Raw genomic sequence first — 15,489 nt, forward strand, 5'->3', positions numbered from 1 at the left:
TTGAGCAGAGTTCCCTAACTCACTGACTCTTGACTAAAGTGACAGGGAGGAGCCTGACCAAGAGGAAATTCCCGGAATGTACAATGCTGGGATGGTCAGGAAGATCAAGACTTAGCAAGACTAAGGGTGGCCTAGGAAGGGTCACCCTTAGTCACCTCTGATAATGTGCTTCAGCAGATGAAAAATATGGGCTACCTCTTCCCTTTGCAGTGTTTCTGGGAATAAAATCAGACAATGGCAGTCTTTATGACTTAGGATCCAGAAGAATGTTGCCCAGGCTGTGTGCAAAGTCTGGCAGCTTCTGGTGAGCCAGGAGGAGCTGGTCAAACTTTTTGTGCAGTTATTAATCTGATATATATAGGATGCATTCAATAATGTTCAACTTTCCATGGGACCTTAGGCAACTCAACTTCCCTAAGATTTTGTTTTCTTATTTGAAAGATGAGCAGCTTGATATTTACCCCAGATGGTCACTAGGAGGATTCAATTAGATAATGTGTGTGAAGATGCTTTGTGAAATGTAAAGCCCAGTAGGTAGCCAACTGTAAACCCAGACCTGAGCACGCTATTACATGATTGCATTCAGTTCATATTTCTCTGGTTTGTCCTCTGGTTGTTCTGCCTCCAAGTCTGGGTTCAGATCTGGGTGGTGGATTTCAATGAGAAGAAAATAGACGAGGCCTCCAGCAGCAGCACCAACCAAAGGGCCCACTACAGGAATCCACCAGAAGTTATTCCCAACTCTGAAAGCAAACAAAGAAATCAGTGATATATCGCTTGGTCTTCCTTCTAGTATCACTGCTAGTTACTCACTAACCAGCTAGTTGTTCTCCTACTCATGGCTCGTTTTAAATCAGCAAGAGCTAAGTAGAATGGCACTCATGGTAGCTTGGTAGCCAGTATCCTTTCACTGGCTGGACTCTCTTGAGTTGGATGTGCTGGGCTTAAAGGGAGGAGTAGGTTCCCTGCCTGGCCTTACTGGTAAGCAAGGTCATCTGCATCCTATGATTGAGGGGATGCTAGAAAAATGTCTGTGTTAATTGCTTAAAAGTACTATTTTGTAGGATACTGATTTCAGTTGACCAATTCCATTGTTCTATTAATACCTGTGAGAGAAATGTCCCATTTATTTCCCTTTCAGAAAACATAGTCCCTGAACCCATGGCAACAGTTGAGGGCATCTAGGGCAAGTTCAGGTCAATTATTCAGGCGTTGCCTTTCCCTCATACTGAAGTGGTGAGTCCTGGGGCTTGTGAATGGAAGGGAGATGTGGAGAGATTCTTGGACATGATTGGTGGATGAGAGCAATCACGAGATAAACAATCAGGAAACATTTGTCAATGAATGAATTAAAAACTCAAAGGTAGATATATGAATTAAATACTAAATATAATTTAATTCCATACTTATATTTTGAGGTCACAGCTTACTCAAATGTATTTTCTGATAAGGATTCCCTCCCCTCCAGAAGTTCTCAGTGTCAGTTCATTATATTGGAGGTCTAGTTCTGGGAGAAATCAGGTGTCTCTGTGAGTTGTCACCATTTCTTTTGGGGACAGAAAATCCATTTAGATAATTCAGTAGAAAGGACCATGAGTGCTCTGAAGCAAGTAAAACTATACAGTATAGTTGTGTAGTTGTTTAAGGATATGTGCATTTGAGATAAAACTTTTTAAAAGAAGGATAATTATGAACAAAAAGTTCAGGGTAATGCAGAGGAGGCAGAGGAAACAAAAGGAACACAACTCTACATAGGAATTCATGGCTGCTATTTACAATTTTATTTTTAATAACTATACATATTTCCATGGAACTGCTTGTATCAAACTTTTATTAGAAAGAATAATAAAGGAAATATTATGTTATTTAATATAATATTTTTAATAAAATTATTTTTAAAATAATAAAGGGGGGCCTATCCTAGAATCCACGAGACCTAGTTCTAATCTCAGGAGTGTCCTGGGTTTACAGCACTTAGCACATTGCTGTGTGTGTGTGGGCACGCGCTCAGTGCTGTCCGGCTCTTTATGACTCTACAGACTGTAGTCGCCAGGCTCCTCTGTCCATGGGATTCTCTACTCCGATGGAGTGGGCTGCCATTTCCTCCTCCAGAGGATCTTCCCAACCCAAGCATCGAAATCAAGTCTCCCATGTCTCCTGCATTGGCAGACAGGTTCATTACCACTGAGCCACTTGGGATCTCAGGACTACAGAACGTCTTTGAGCAAGTCTCCCCATCTCTGAGCTTCATACTTCCATCTATACCGCGGTCCTTTCCACCCGTGTCATGCAATCACTCTCTTAGATCCTGAATCTTAGATCATAAAGGCAGGCTCCAGGGAAGAGCACTGAGATTGAGCACAGTGGCCACCAGATGGCACTCTTACTGTGCAGGAAAGAGGACGTTGCACTCCACTCTTCACACAGAACCTTATCCCATGCCTCCAAATTTTCAATGAAAAGAATTTTCTGTGAGAGGCACCTTCTCTTCAGCACATGCTGCTGCTGTTTAATCAGTCGTGTCCAACTCTGTGACCCCCCCCTAGGCTGTAGCCCACCAGCCTCCTCTGTCCATGGGATTTCCCAGGCAAGAATATTGGAGTGGGTTGCAATTACCTTCTCCAAGGGATCTGCCTGACCCAGGGATCGAACTCACATCTCCTGCTTGGCAGGCGAATTCTTTACCACTGAGCCACTGGGGAAGCTCTCTTCAGCACATGAAGTGAGTTTAACCACCTTATTTGGTCCATCACTTCCTTTTTTTCCAGCACTGTTTTGTGGTGAATCTCTCAATGTCATTTAACAGGTTAGGGGCCAAGATACCTGCCAGCATGCATGTCCTCCTTTCACTGTCTGGACCCTCTCGAACTGGATATTTTGTGCTAAGGTCACAAGGCTTAAATGGAGGAGATTTGATGTGGCTTCCTGCCTGGACTTTCAGGTAAACAAGGTCATGGGGGTGCTATGATTTGGGGGGATACCATAAAACTGTGTCAGTTGCATAGGGTGCTATCATTAAGGATTCATTTCTTTGGCTAAGTTATTTTAAAAATTAACAATACCCCTGAAATCCTTCACCTATTAAGCTATTAACACTTTAATGTGAATTAGTGAGGACCACTTGCTTACATTCTAATGTGTGTGTGTGTGTGTGTGTGTGTGTGTGTATGTTAGTTGCTCAGTCATGTCTGACTCTTTGCAACCCCATGGACTGTAGCCCACTAGACTCCTCTGTCCATGGGATTCTCCAGGCAAGAATACTGGAGTGTGTTCCCATTTCCTTCTCCAGGGTATCCTCCTGACCCAGGGATCAAACCCAGGTCTCCTGCATTGCAGGCAGATTCTTTACCATCTAAGCCACCAGGGAAGCCCAAGAATACTGGAGTGGGTAGCCATTCCTTTCTCTAGGGGATCTTCCCGACCCAGGGATGGAACCCCAGTCTCCCTCATTGTAGGCAGATTCTTTACCGTCAGAGCCATCAGAGAAGCCCTTTTACATCCTAATACTTAAGGGAAAGCAAGAGTCATCTAGGGTCTGTCTTGCCCTTGTCAGACCCTGGGGAACCTACTCCCCTCTCATCCTTACTTCTTGCCATACAGGGGCAAATGAGGGTCTGAGAATAAGGCAGTCTAGGTTTCATCTGAGATCCTGGATGTGGATTCAAACTAGGAAATCTCCTGAGATGACTGTCTTGGGTGGAAAACCCTGAAAGGATGGAACTCGAGGGACCCTCTGGAGTCCTGTTACCGCTCAAAGGTTTTCTTTTGAACTTTTGGTAGAGGATTATCAGCCAGCCTAGCTATTTCATAACTGGTATCTTCCCCTTCTACTCCCTTTTAATTTCTTTTATATAATGATGTCAGATTAATTTTTGGTAAATTGAAGTTCTAAACACATCAAACTTTTGCCTTAAATCCTTTGCTACTCCCTATACTCTATAGAAAAGAGAGCAACAAAAATCCCAGAGTCTTGTTCTAGAAATCTAGTCCTCTGTGATCTGAAACAATTGCCCTTCCAAGTTTCTTCATACAGCCTTCCAACTAGACTAGATTGTGTATCATTTTAATATGCTGTCTTTAGATACAGATGCCTCTCTGCTTGAAACAGCCTCTCTGTCCCTGATTGCACATGTCCAAATACTATAAAATGCCCCTACTTCCACTCCCATAGTTCCTAAATTTGGAGCTGCAAGTCTTCTCTCAACTCCTGGGGTTAGTCATTTGACAGCTTCAACCTCTGTGTTCACCCTCTGAAACAGAACATAAACAAAGCAGTGAAGGGCAGCAACAGTAAAGGGCATCTTTAGCACTAGGCCTTGAACAAGGGATTAGGAAGCCCATGGATGAATGAATGCATGCATGAGGGGAAAATCCTGATCCTGAGGGATGTGGTGCTCAGAGTTTGGCATTAGGTGATTTCAACATCACAGATGTGGGCTCCTGCCATATACTCAACAAAGCAAAGAGAACAGGCAAGACCTGTTTTAGAACCACCATCACGCTTAGAGATTTGGGTGAATCACCAAGCAAGGCTCAAAGCGAGGCCAGCTGACTTTGGCGTGTCTTTGTTTTAGGTGTCTGTGTGAAGCTCACAGAGGTGTCTTGGTGGCGAGGTGAGGACAGTGGTCTCCTGGAGTGAACCTCAGGAAATTGGAATTAAAGGAAACTCATGGGTTAATCCTGGGCTTTGGAAATAAGGAGACCTTTAACATGTTCTCAGTGGTCCACTGGAAGAACACAAAGGATCCATCCTAGCTGTGAACATTGTGTTCCACCTTTTCATGTTCTAGTATGGTCATTCTGGAACAGAGCTCCTCAGCTGTGGCACTCTTAGCATTTTTGTTTGTGGGGATGTATCCTGGGTACTGTAAGATGCTTAGCAGTATCCCCCGTTGGACTCTACCCACTAGATACTGGTGACAGGTTCTGCCCCCACCATGCCCAGCTGTGACAACCCAAAGCGTCAACATGCATTGCCAAACATCCTTGGGGGCAAAATTGCCACTGGCTGAGAACCACTGCTCTAGAAAATTCATTGTGTTGTTTGTTCCTTAAAGATAAGGTATGCTGGGGACTTTCTTGGTGGTCCAAGTGGTTAAAAATCTGCCTGGTGATGCAGGGGACATGTGTTCAATCCCTGGTCAGGGAACTAAGATCCCAAATGCCACAGAGCAACTAAGCCTGCATACCACAACTGGAGAGCCTGTGCATTGCAGCAAAAGATTCTGCATGACGTGGTGAAAATCCCGTGTGCCGCACTAAGACCAGACACAACAGAAGAAAGAAACAAAAAAGACAGGAATGATGCTTTATTCTTTTTGTATCCTTCATCTCCTAGAACATATGGGCACAGAGCGTTTATCCATTCTTTTGTTCAGTAGCTTTCACTGAGGCTTTCTATGTGCTGGACCCTATTTCAGTCACTGCAGACAAAGCCATGAAAACGCGGTTAAGGCCCCTGTCCTCACAACGCTTTCTCTGTAGTGGCTCCGGTGCTGCCAGTGGTGATTAGAATAGCGTTGGTGACTGCTCTCTGTCTGTCTCTTTGTCTCCCTCCCCCTTCTCTCTCCCTGTCTTACACACACACACCACATCATAAATCACCAGTGATAACGTTCCACACTTATGACGAGGGTGCTCTTACCCTCACCCTCCCATCTGCGCTCTCTTGGATCTCCAGGTCGAAGCCCAGCCCTCCCCATTGAGGCGCAGCGTGAATCTTCCTCCCTCTTCCCCGATCATTTTGTTACTTACGTGAACACCTCAAACCCCCAACCTGCCAAAGCAGTGAAAAGTCTGGGACTCAGGTCTCGAGCCGGGTTCATGGCACAGCCACTGTTCATTCCCAGAGAGGAGGCGATGGTAACAATCAGGAAGCCAATGACAACAGGCTCTAGGCCTCTGGGGACTCCCAAGTTTCTCGAGTCAAAAATGGCAAAGATGACAATGAGGAGGAACATGGTGGCCACTACCTGGGTAAGGAGAAAATGTACGAGGGGTTCAGCTTATATCCTTCCCACTGGCCCACCTCAAAGTGCACCCCCTATTGTTAAAAACGAACCTAATAATAAGCAACATACACTGGCTGAGCACTGTGTCAGAGCCTTTTCTTCTTATTAGCAGTCCTAGACATGAGTGCTAATCTGTGTCTCCTTTACAGACGAGTTACCTGACCGAGGTGACAAAGTCAGTGGCAATCAGGTGTGGATACAGAGAGTTTAACTCTAGAGACTGTATCTCAACTACTCTGACCTGTTAAGCTGCTACCAGATAAATAGAGGGCAAGCTGCAGGCTGGAGAAATGAACAAAGGGGCTCATTCAAATTGGTGAGAAAAACAACGTGAGACATCAATAGATACATGGGCAAAGGAAATGAAAAGACAGTTCATAAAAGAAAAATAGATTTGAAAAACAAGTAAGTGGGGAAAACTGATTTGTAATGAAAAAAATGCAAGCAATACCAAATATTAGGGAAATGATATCAGTCCTCTCAGGCTTTCCTGGTTGAACTAATCATGTTATACTTTTGAAAGCAATTTAACAATGATTTAGCAATATGTATTTTAAAAAGCCCATAAATGTGTGTACTCAGTTGGACCCAGTTGGATATTTGAGAACTACACCTTGGAAATAATCTAAAATATGGAAAAATCATACAATGAATATGCAGATACATAATTAAGCATTATTTATAGTACTGGAAAACTGGACTCCACATCACCAGGGCAAAAGCAATTGTGTAGTGCCCATTCTATAGTCTATTATACAGCCACTAAAAACAATAAATATGAAATCTGTGTGTACAATGTGATGATTGAATATTTACCTCGGTTAACATGAAATATTTTTCTAGGTTAACATGAAAATGAACAGGTATGTTTTAAGAAAAAAAAAATCAGAAAACAAAAACTATGTGGTAACATTTAAAAAAAAGTTGGAGGCCTCCCTCGTGGCTCAGTTGGTAAAGAATCTGCCTGCAATGCAAGAGACTCGGGTTTGATTCATGTAGCCAATAGCACAACATGAAGATCTGCTGGAGAAGGAAATAACAACCCACTCCAGTATCCTTGCCTGGAGAACCCCCATGGACAGAGGAGCCTGGAGGGCTACAGTCTGTGCGGTCACAAAAGTCAGACACGACTGAGCGACTAAGCACACACATGTGGTAAAATTTAAAAATACTTATGACATTAGGTAAAAAATTATATGTGCATTACATTTTATACTTGAAAATAACATAAAAGACAAGTTGTAAGGGATTATACAAACAATGATAGCAGGTATCTTGAAGTGGTGTGGTATAGTGGGTGTTTCCCCCAGTCTCTACTTTCTAAAATTTCTAAACTATTATTTGGAAATTGTATTACTATTTTACTTTAACAACTAAATGACAGCCACTATTTACCAGATACTTATTATGTGCCAGGTACTTCATTGCTTTTTCTCATTAGAACCTCACACTAATCTGTGAGATAAATCCTATTTATTCACAATTTACAGATGAGGAAAGGAGGATTGAAAGAGGTTAAGAAACTTGTCCAAGGGCACAGAGCTCCTAAGCAGAAGAATCAGGATGAGACTCAGACAACTGATTTAAGACCAGAACAGTTGTGCTATTGGCTACATGACAAATGCTTGGATGCCTCTTTTTTAAATGTCAAAAAGGAGAGACACTTCTAGCTTCCTGGAGAGTCTAGATAAACCTATACATCTGGGGAGACACCGAGGACCCTCAGCTCACCTACCACACTTCACAGGTCTTCAACTGAGAACAAAATGTCTTTTCTCCAGATCTCTACATTTACATGATGTGAACAAATGAGACAGTTTTGCAAAGCAAACCCCATTTGCCCGTACGGGGTTGAAAGGTCCACTCCTCCACTTTTCTCCGAACTTCAACTGATGTGAAACAAGGGTACTTTTTAAAGAGGAAGCAGGAAACTCAGTGGTTCAAATTTGGCAAGCACAAGAATTTGTCAGCAAAGCTAGGGTTATGCTTAGGGACCTCCAACTTTGGGAACACAGACTTTCCTTTCTGATAGGCCTGTAATGTTCCTATGCATCCGCCTAAGTAGATTATGTCTTTTCACTGAACTTGGGTCTTTGTTGCATATACACTTACTTGTTCTGCAAATGCATTCACCAGAGACAGATACGGAGCTGGGTATGTTGCGAAAATGTGTGCTGTTGCATTTTCTCCCACGATGAGCAGTTTTCCACCAGCAAAAGACATAAATGCATCTATGGAAGACAGAGCTCTGGCACGTTAGTGTCCTCTGGACAGAAGAGGGGGAGACTTATGCCAGGTCTTGTGCTGAGCAAGTACAGACAAATAGCCAGGTTCAGTTTGGCAGATCCATATCATTTGCCTCTCTTCGTCTCATAGTATGGTAGTTTTAGAGATGCCCAGAGAGCTCCCATAGAGAAGACAATGGCGCCCCACTCCAGTGCTCTTGCCCGGATAATCCCATGGATGGAGGAGCCTTGCAGGCTGCAGTCCTTGAGGTCACTAAGAGTCGGACACGACTGAGCGACTTCACTTTCACTTTCCACTTTCATGCATCGGAGAAGGAAATGGCAACCCACTCCAGTGTTCTTGCCTGGAGAATCCCAGGGACGGGGAAGCCTAGTGGGCTGCTGTCTATGGGGTCGCACAGAGTCGAACACAACTGAAGGGACTTAGCAGCAGCAGCAGCAGAGAGCTCCCAGGGTGACAGGTCAGAGAAAGAAAGCCCTGGCTACCCTGGATGGTTCTCTCCACACTTGAGCCAAATCCTTATTCAGTGGGTCTTGGGAACCAGTTTTCTCTGAGGGGAATTGTTGGAATTTGCAAGATTGACTAAAGGCCAAAGTGAAGCTTAGACCTGCTCTAGGCAGAATCCATGATTCCCAGAGGGTTCTCAGTAACCCCTAATACCAGTCCAGCATTTGAGGGCATCAAGTACAGTGAAGATGCCCTTAGAGCAAGAGACACAGCAGACCCTGACATAGCAGTGTGGTCTAGGTTGTTCCAGACCCCCAGGCCTCTCCTGACCCAGCCTCTGACTCTCCAGGTTTCTGGTCTGATCTTGAGTTCTCCTTTAGTTTTCTTACACTCTAATTCTTAGGATAGTCTGCGGGAAGCGGTGCCTTTCCACAGGTACCTCTATTAGGTTTGGCTCATAAACTCTAGTTTCCTGAGTGTTCCAGGTTGAGAGTTATAAGGTATTGAGATTTACTTTGGGTTAGATAGAAGGAACTACATTAACAGTTGATTTTATGGAACCCCAAGATGGCACCCCACTCCAGTACTCTTGCCTGGAAAATCCCGTGGACGGAGGAGCCTGGTGCGCTGCAGTCCATGGGGTTGCTAGGAGTTGGACACGACTGAGCGACTTCACTTTCACTTTTCACTTTCATGCATTGGAGAAGGAAATGGCAACCCACTCCAGTGTTCTTGCCTGGAGAATCCCAGGGATGGGAGAGCCTGGTGAGCTGCCGTTCATGGGGTCACACAGAGTCGGACACGACTGAAGAGACTTAGCAGCAGCAGCAGCAAGATTTTTTAGTTTGAAAGGGTTCCGAAGTCATCTAGTTCATTCCCTCATTTTCCAGAGGAGGAAACTGAGACCAATAAGGTCAGATGACTTATTGAAGCCACACAGCTACTTACTTAGTTCATATGGAACTAAAGTCTGGGTCTTCCATTGTCAGAACTTTGATTCCTGCAGGACTGCTGCCAAATGGAAGCCCTGGCTATTAGACAAAAGGGAGATGGGGTTCCCTACCCACCCCATTTCTTGACTGTGTTCCCTCCCTCAAAGGCTCTGCTCCAAATTCCTTCTCTAAATATTTACTCATCATTTCCTTTGAGAGAAGTCAATGGTTTCTCTCCCAGCCATTTCAGAGAAAGGTAAGGAGAAGCCAGGGCCCTGTTGCTTACTTTGGCATTGTTTACACTGTAGTATTGGTTGGGTCTAAAGATAGAATTCCTTTATGTTCTCCCCTTCATTTAAGTTGTGATCGTTTTCATTAAGAGGCTTCATGAATGCACCCTGAGAATAATGTTGGCCCCATTAACTAGAACTTAGGACCCTTAGAAGGGCTTCCTTGGTAGCTCAGATGGCAAAGAATCCACCTGCAATACAGGAAACCCAGGTTCAATCCCTGGGCTGGGAAGATCCCCTGGAGAAAGGAATGGCAACCCACTCCAGTATTCTTGCCTGGAGAATTCCATGGACAGAGGAGCCTGGCGGGCTACAGTCCATGGGGTCGCAAAGAGTTGGACACAACTGAGCAGCCAACACTTTCACTTTCATTCAGGACACTTAGAACTGCCTGTCAACTGTATGATAGACTGTGTCCTGTTCTTCCTATCTCACCTCTTCCTGCCAAGTAATCCTGAATTTCAGCTTACACTCAGCTCTCCCTAATCTCTGGACTCAGGGCCCTACTCACCATAGTAAATGCCGAAGAGGGTTGCAGCCCCTGCAAAGGCTCCCAAGAACTGGGCCCCCACATAAAAGGGGAATTTGAACCACTTCATCCGTCCAAAAAGACACAATGCAAAAGAAACAGCTGGGTTGATGTGGCCACCTGCAAAGAAGACAAGGTGATTAAGAAAGTCAGAGGGCAGACCAGGGAGAACTATTGTGAAGAGAAGCCTATCTAGGGACTGCAGGCAGAATTCAGTCTTCTAGGCAAGGAACTATATGTGAGGACACAGAGGGGTGTGTGTGTGAGAGTGGGGAGGAAGAGAGGACTATTAATCCTCATGGCATCATTAGATACTTTTCAGGAAGTTTAGCTTTCTCAAAGTCAAATTTACAAACAGACTTGTACTCAAATGGCTTATTTTCCATCTCTGTCTATTTATGTCTATCATTCTGTCTATCTATCATCTCTCTCTACTGGGCTTTCAGTTCAGTTTAGTCGCTCAGTCATATCCGACTCTTTGCAACCCCATGGACTGCAGCACACCAGGCCTCCAGGTCCATCACCAACTCCCAGAGCTTGCTCAAACTCATGTCCATCGAGTCAGTGATGCCATCCAACCATCTCATCCTCTGTCGTCCCCTTCTCCTCCTGCCTTCAATCTTTCCCAGCATCAGGGTCTTTTCAAATGACTCAGTTCTTTGCATCAGGTGGCCAAAGTATTGGAGTTTCAGCTTCAGCATCAGTCCTTCCAATGAATATTCAGGACTGATTTCCTTTAGGATGGACTGGTTGGATCTCCTGGCTGTCACTCTCAAGAGTCTTCTCCAACACCACATCTCAAAAGCATCAATTCTTCAGTGCTCAGCTTTCTTTATAGTCCAACTCTCACATCCATACATGACTACTGGGAAAACCATAGCTTTGACTAGATGGACCTTTGTTGTCAAAGTAATGTCTCTGCTTTTTAATATATGTCTAGGTTAGTCATAGCTTTTCTTCCAAGCGTCTTTTAATTTCATGGCTGCAGTCACCATCTGCAGTGATTTTGGAGCCCAAGAAAATGAAGTCTGTCATTGTTTCCATTGTTTCCCCATCTATTGCCATGAAGTGATGGGATCAGAGGGGCCATGGTCTTTGTTTTTTGAATGTTGAGTTTTAAGCCAACTTTTTCACTCTCCTCTTTCACTTTCATCAAGAGGCTCTTTAGTTCTTCTTCGCTTTCTGCCATAAGGGTGGTGTCATCTGCATATCTGAGGTTATTGATATTTCTCCTGGCAATCTTGATTCTGGCTTGTGCTTCTTCCAGCCCAGTGTTTCTCATGATGTACTCTCCATATAAGTTAAATAAGCAGGGTGACAATATACAGTCTTGGCATATTCCTTTCTCAATTTGGAACCAGTCTGCTTTTCCATGTCTGGTTCTAACTGTTGCTTCTTGACCTGCATACAGATTTCTCAGGATGCAGGTAAGGGGGTCTGGTACTCCCATCTCTTTAAGAATTTTCCACAGTTTGTTCTACTGGGCTTTGCCTATCTATAAATCAATAACCCCAAAGAGATTGATATAAACTGTTAGCTTCAGTATATTTTAAAATCAATATATTTATATAATATACTTAGTGGATTTAATTCTATATCTAGTAATTCCTAAGTCCATGTCCAGAGGATATAGAAATAATATTAGGACTGAAAAAGAAACATGTCTTTAATGGCCCTCCCTTGGTGGGCTGTGCCTCTCACTGAGGTAAGGAGCTCAGTTTATTGTGAGGTGGTCACAACATCTGAATGGATTCTCTGTAGTTTCTCTGCATAGACAATGTATATCTCACACACAGAAATGGAATAACATTGCCTTCACTCCAACCTAAACTCTGACTCAAGAAATCATCCTCTTTGATTCTTATCCATTTGCAAGTTCAGGCAGAGGGCTTGCTCTGGGGCAGGCTACTGCATCCCCAGCTGACTTCGCTGTAGCAGCAACAACCATGCATATTGAACACTTGCCAGATGCTGTCCTATGAGTAATTACACACACTTGATCCTCTTAAGAAACCGGTGAGATGGGTCCTACTCCAGTTAACTGGTGGGGAAACTGAGAAGTCAAGTAACAGTTTATGGTCACATGGCTAATAAGTGGTAGGTCTCGGATTCAAATCCAAGCTTATTTGAACTCTAGGGCCTATGTTCTATGTTTTGACTTTTCTAGGTTTTATTTACCAAGTTTATAAAGGTTTTCTCTGCCTTAGAAGGCAGGTGAAAAAATTTCAAAAGTCATATTTGAACATATGGGCTTGATTCCTAGGGATGAAGGACACACGTGTGCAGAGTACAGAAGACATTTAGTGTGAGTGTTGGGGGGATTAGAGTGACTGTCAGCGGAACCACACTGAAATGGGGACCTCTGGGTTATGGGAATAGCTGTAAACAAAGCAGTGATGATGATGATGGTGATGATGGCACTTTGCCATTTGACTCCACACGCAACCTATTGATAAGCTTGGTTTTGGAAGCCTTCCTCCTCCCATTGCCTCCACGAAGAAAGTTGTGCTTTTCCTGAATCTCTAAGCCAAGGTGGGCTTGCAGTGGGGAGGGATTCTGACTGCTGGCTAAACTATGAGGGCCCTGTCTTCACCTGACTCTGCCCCTCAGGGGCTCATATGAACAAGAAAATGTCAATGCATCAAAGCACAGGTGACTTCCTGAAGACTTACACATGCATCATCTCTTTTGTTTTGCTTTTAAATCTAAGAGAGTCATAATTCTGGAGACGGGAAAGAGTACTGCTTATTAGGAAGCTGGAAACAGGGCTTAGAAGAGGGGACCACACAGGGCAGGGGAAAAGTTCCTGGAGCCAGCCCTGTTTCTCTTTTCCAGAGGCTAGTTGGAGGGTCACCACCACCCAGCCAGCCTGGAGGGAGCCAGTGTGAAAGGACCCGGGGACATAAGAAATCACCTCCAATCAAAAATATCTCCCCTCAGATAAGTCTGCCAATGGGAGAGTTATTATTTAGCAAGCTCCCCAAAATAAAACTTGCTGTGGGTTTAAAGCATAAAAGATTTATGCTTTTAGTCTCTCAAAAGCACTCTGAGGCCAGAACTATTATTCACCTTGAGCTTCACATACAAAAAGGCACTTAGTAGGTGTTCAAGATATGAAAGTTGGAGATATAAATAGCCAGAGGTCTTTATTGAGATAGCTCAGGCTACAAAGATCTACAGAGGGAAAGCTGTTTGAGGGTCAGAGAGGGTGTGCTGGGAGGGCGCTTTGCAAAACATTGAGGAGAATTTCTCTTTGCAGAAATGCATGATCACTTGGTTCACCCTTACCTGAAAGACAAAACAGAGCAGCACTGCAGAAGAAACAGGAGTGTTAGAGTTGGAGAGGGCCACGCTCATATCTTGGCCCTGTCGAAGTGGCTGTGATGATCAGATTATTCACATAAAGACCCGGGTGAGTGGAGCTGAAGCCCAAGAGGAGGCCTGAGATGAAAGTCTTACATGAGCAAGGTGATCAGGTTCAGGGTTCTGTCCTAGACGAGTCCCCTTCTCCCTGCCACCCGCAGACAACTCTATGATGGAGATAATCCTACTATTTTAGCTCTCATTAAGCAATCTTGCTTTTTTCTGGAGACTTTTATTGCCTATAAAATGCTGCATCAGAAACAGCTGCCCTAATCTAGGTACAAATCAGCAGAGCAAATGCTGAGTGTGGGGTGGTGCATAATCAAGGCATTGCGAGTTCTGATTGGCCAGACTGGATTGCCATACTCCTGGCAAGCTCACAAGGGAGCAGGGTAGGTGACTCCTGTGCAGAGAAGTAACGCTTTATGCTCCAAAACCAGAGGTCAGCTGACCTTCCCAGTCTGGACCACAAAGTGGGGTCCCATTTATGTTTATGCCTAATATACATTGGTTATTTTTGGAATTCCCAAAGAGGGCCTCACAAGTGTCCACAAATCAGTATGTTGGTTGCAGCCACTATGAGAGAATCACCACCGCATACCACCCCCCGGCCCGCCCCCCCCTCCCCCCCTCCTCCCCGCCGCCCCACCACCACCCATCTTCCTCTCCTACTCCCGGGCTGTTAAAGCCAATACTGAGTCTGCACTGATGTCATCATTGGGCCAGGGTGTTATCTGTGCCTGTTTCCCCCATTTCCCTGGGAGCCTGAATAGTGCTTAGTTCCAAACAGAGATGGGAAATAAGCTCCCTTTCCCCAGCTCAACACTGCCATCCCAGGTGGCTCAATGGCAAAGAATCCGCCTGCCAATGCAGAAGACATGGGTTCAATCCCTGGGTCAGGAAGACCCCCTGGAGAAGGAAACAGCAACCCACTCCATATTCTTGCCTGGAGAATTCCATGGACAGAGGAACCTGGAGGGCTATAGTCCATCGAGTTGCAAAGAGTTGGACATGACCTGGTGACTAAACAACAGCAATAGCTGCCTTCTATTAGCCAGGCTCAGAAACTGTTCTCCTTGCATTTGGGGATCTCACAATCTCTCTGAAACAATTTGGACAGCTCCTGAGCCTTGCTCAGAAACAGCCCTTCATGAAAACAGTCCGCTTACTCCTCTGAGTGCAGGGGCTTAACCAACCCCAGGCTAAAGGCCAGATGGGAAGACCTCACACCATCTTTCACTCCCTCTTCTCCTTCCTGCTGGTCTCTGCCCCTTTTCCTCCCATGATAACTCCAAATATATCAGTGTATGCAAACAGACATTGACAGCGGTGGTGGTGAAGTGTCAGCGACACTGGTAAGGTCTGGGACCAATTTATCCTAAGTAAATATTTGATGATATTCAATTCAGGGAGTTATGTAGGTGAAATATGGCGAAACCACATCTCCACCTTTAAAAAGTAGCTGAGAATATGCCTACATTTATATTGCATGGTTTGTGGAAACCACACTTGTCTGAATGCAGTTGGGAGGGTGTGGGGAGGGGCACTGGAGCATTCTGCATGCTTGTTTGAAGGCAAGAAGGTATTCTGTCTCTGGCGTCAAGGCCTGCACTGTCATCAAGCCTTGGCCCATTCAGGGTGGCCCCTTGGTTATTTTTGTATCTTGGGTA

General features: G+C 44.6%; 1 protein-coding gene across 2 annotated transcripts in view; it reads right to left on the minus strand.

Moving 5' to 3' along the window:
• Nucleotides 1-568: 568 nt before the first annotated feature.
• The window catches only part of AQP9 (aquaporin 9), a 47,745-nt gene continuing 32,824 nt past the window's right edge, over nt 569-15,489 (minus strand). Inside the window, exons 3-6 of one of the 2 annotated variants that reach the window (XM_055537825.1) lie at nt 10,439-10,576; nt 8,124-8,242; nt 5,755-5,972; nt 569-743 (exon numbers count right to left, since the gene is read on the minus strand). In XM_055537825.1, the coding sequence (XP_055393800.1) occupies nt 569-743; nt 5,755-5,972; nt 8,124-8,242; nt 10,439-10,576 (650 nt within the window). The remainder of the gene's footprint in view (nt 744-5,754; nt 5,973-8,123; nt 8,243-10,438; nt 10,577-15,489) is intronic. The other variant, XM_055537826.1, reaches the window with a different exon arrangement.

The sequence above is a fragment of the Bubalus kerabau genome, chromosome 10 (assembly GCF_029407905.1).
Source record: "Bubalus kerabau isolate K-KA32 ecotype Philippines breed swamp buffalo chromosome 10, PCC_UOA_SB_1v2, whole genome shotgun sequence".
Lineage (NCBI taxonomy): Eukaryota > Metazoa > Chordata > Mammalia > Artiodactyla > Bovidae > Bubalus > Bubalus kerabau.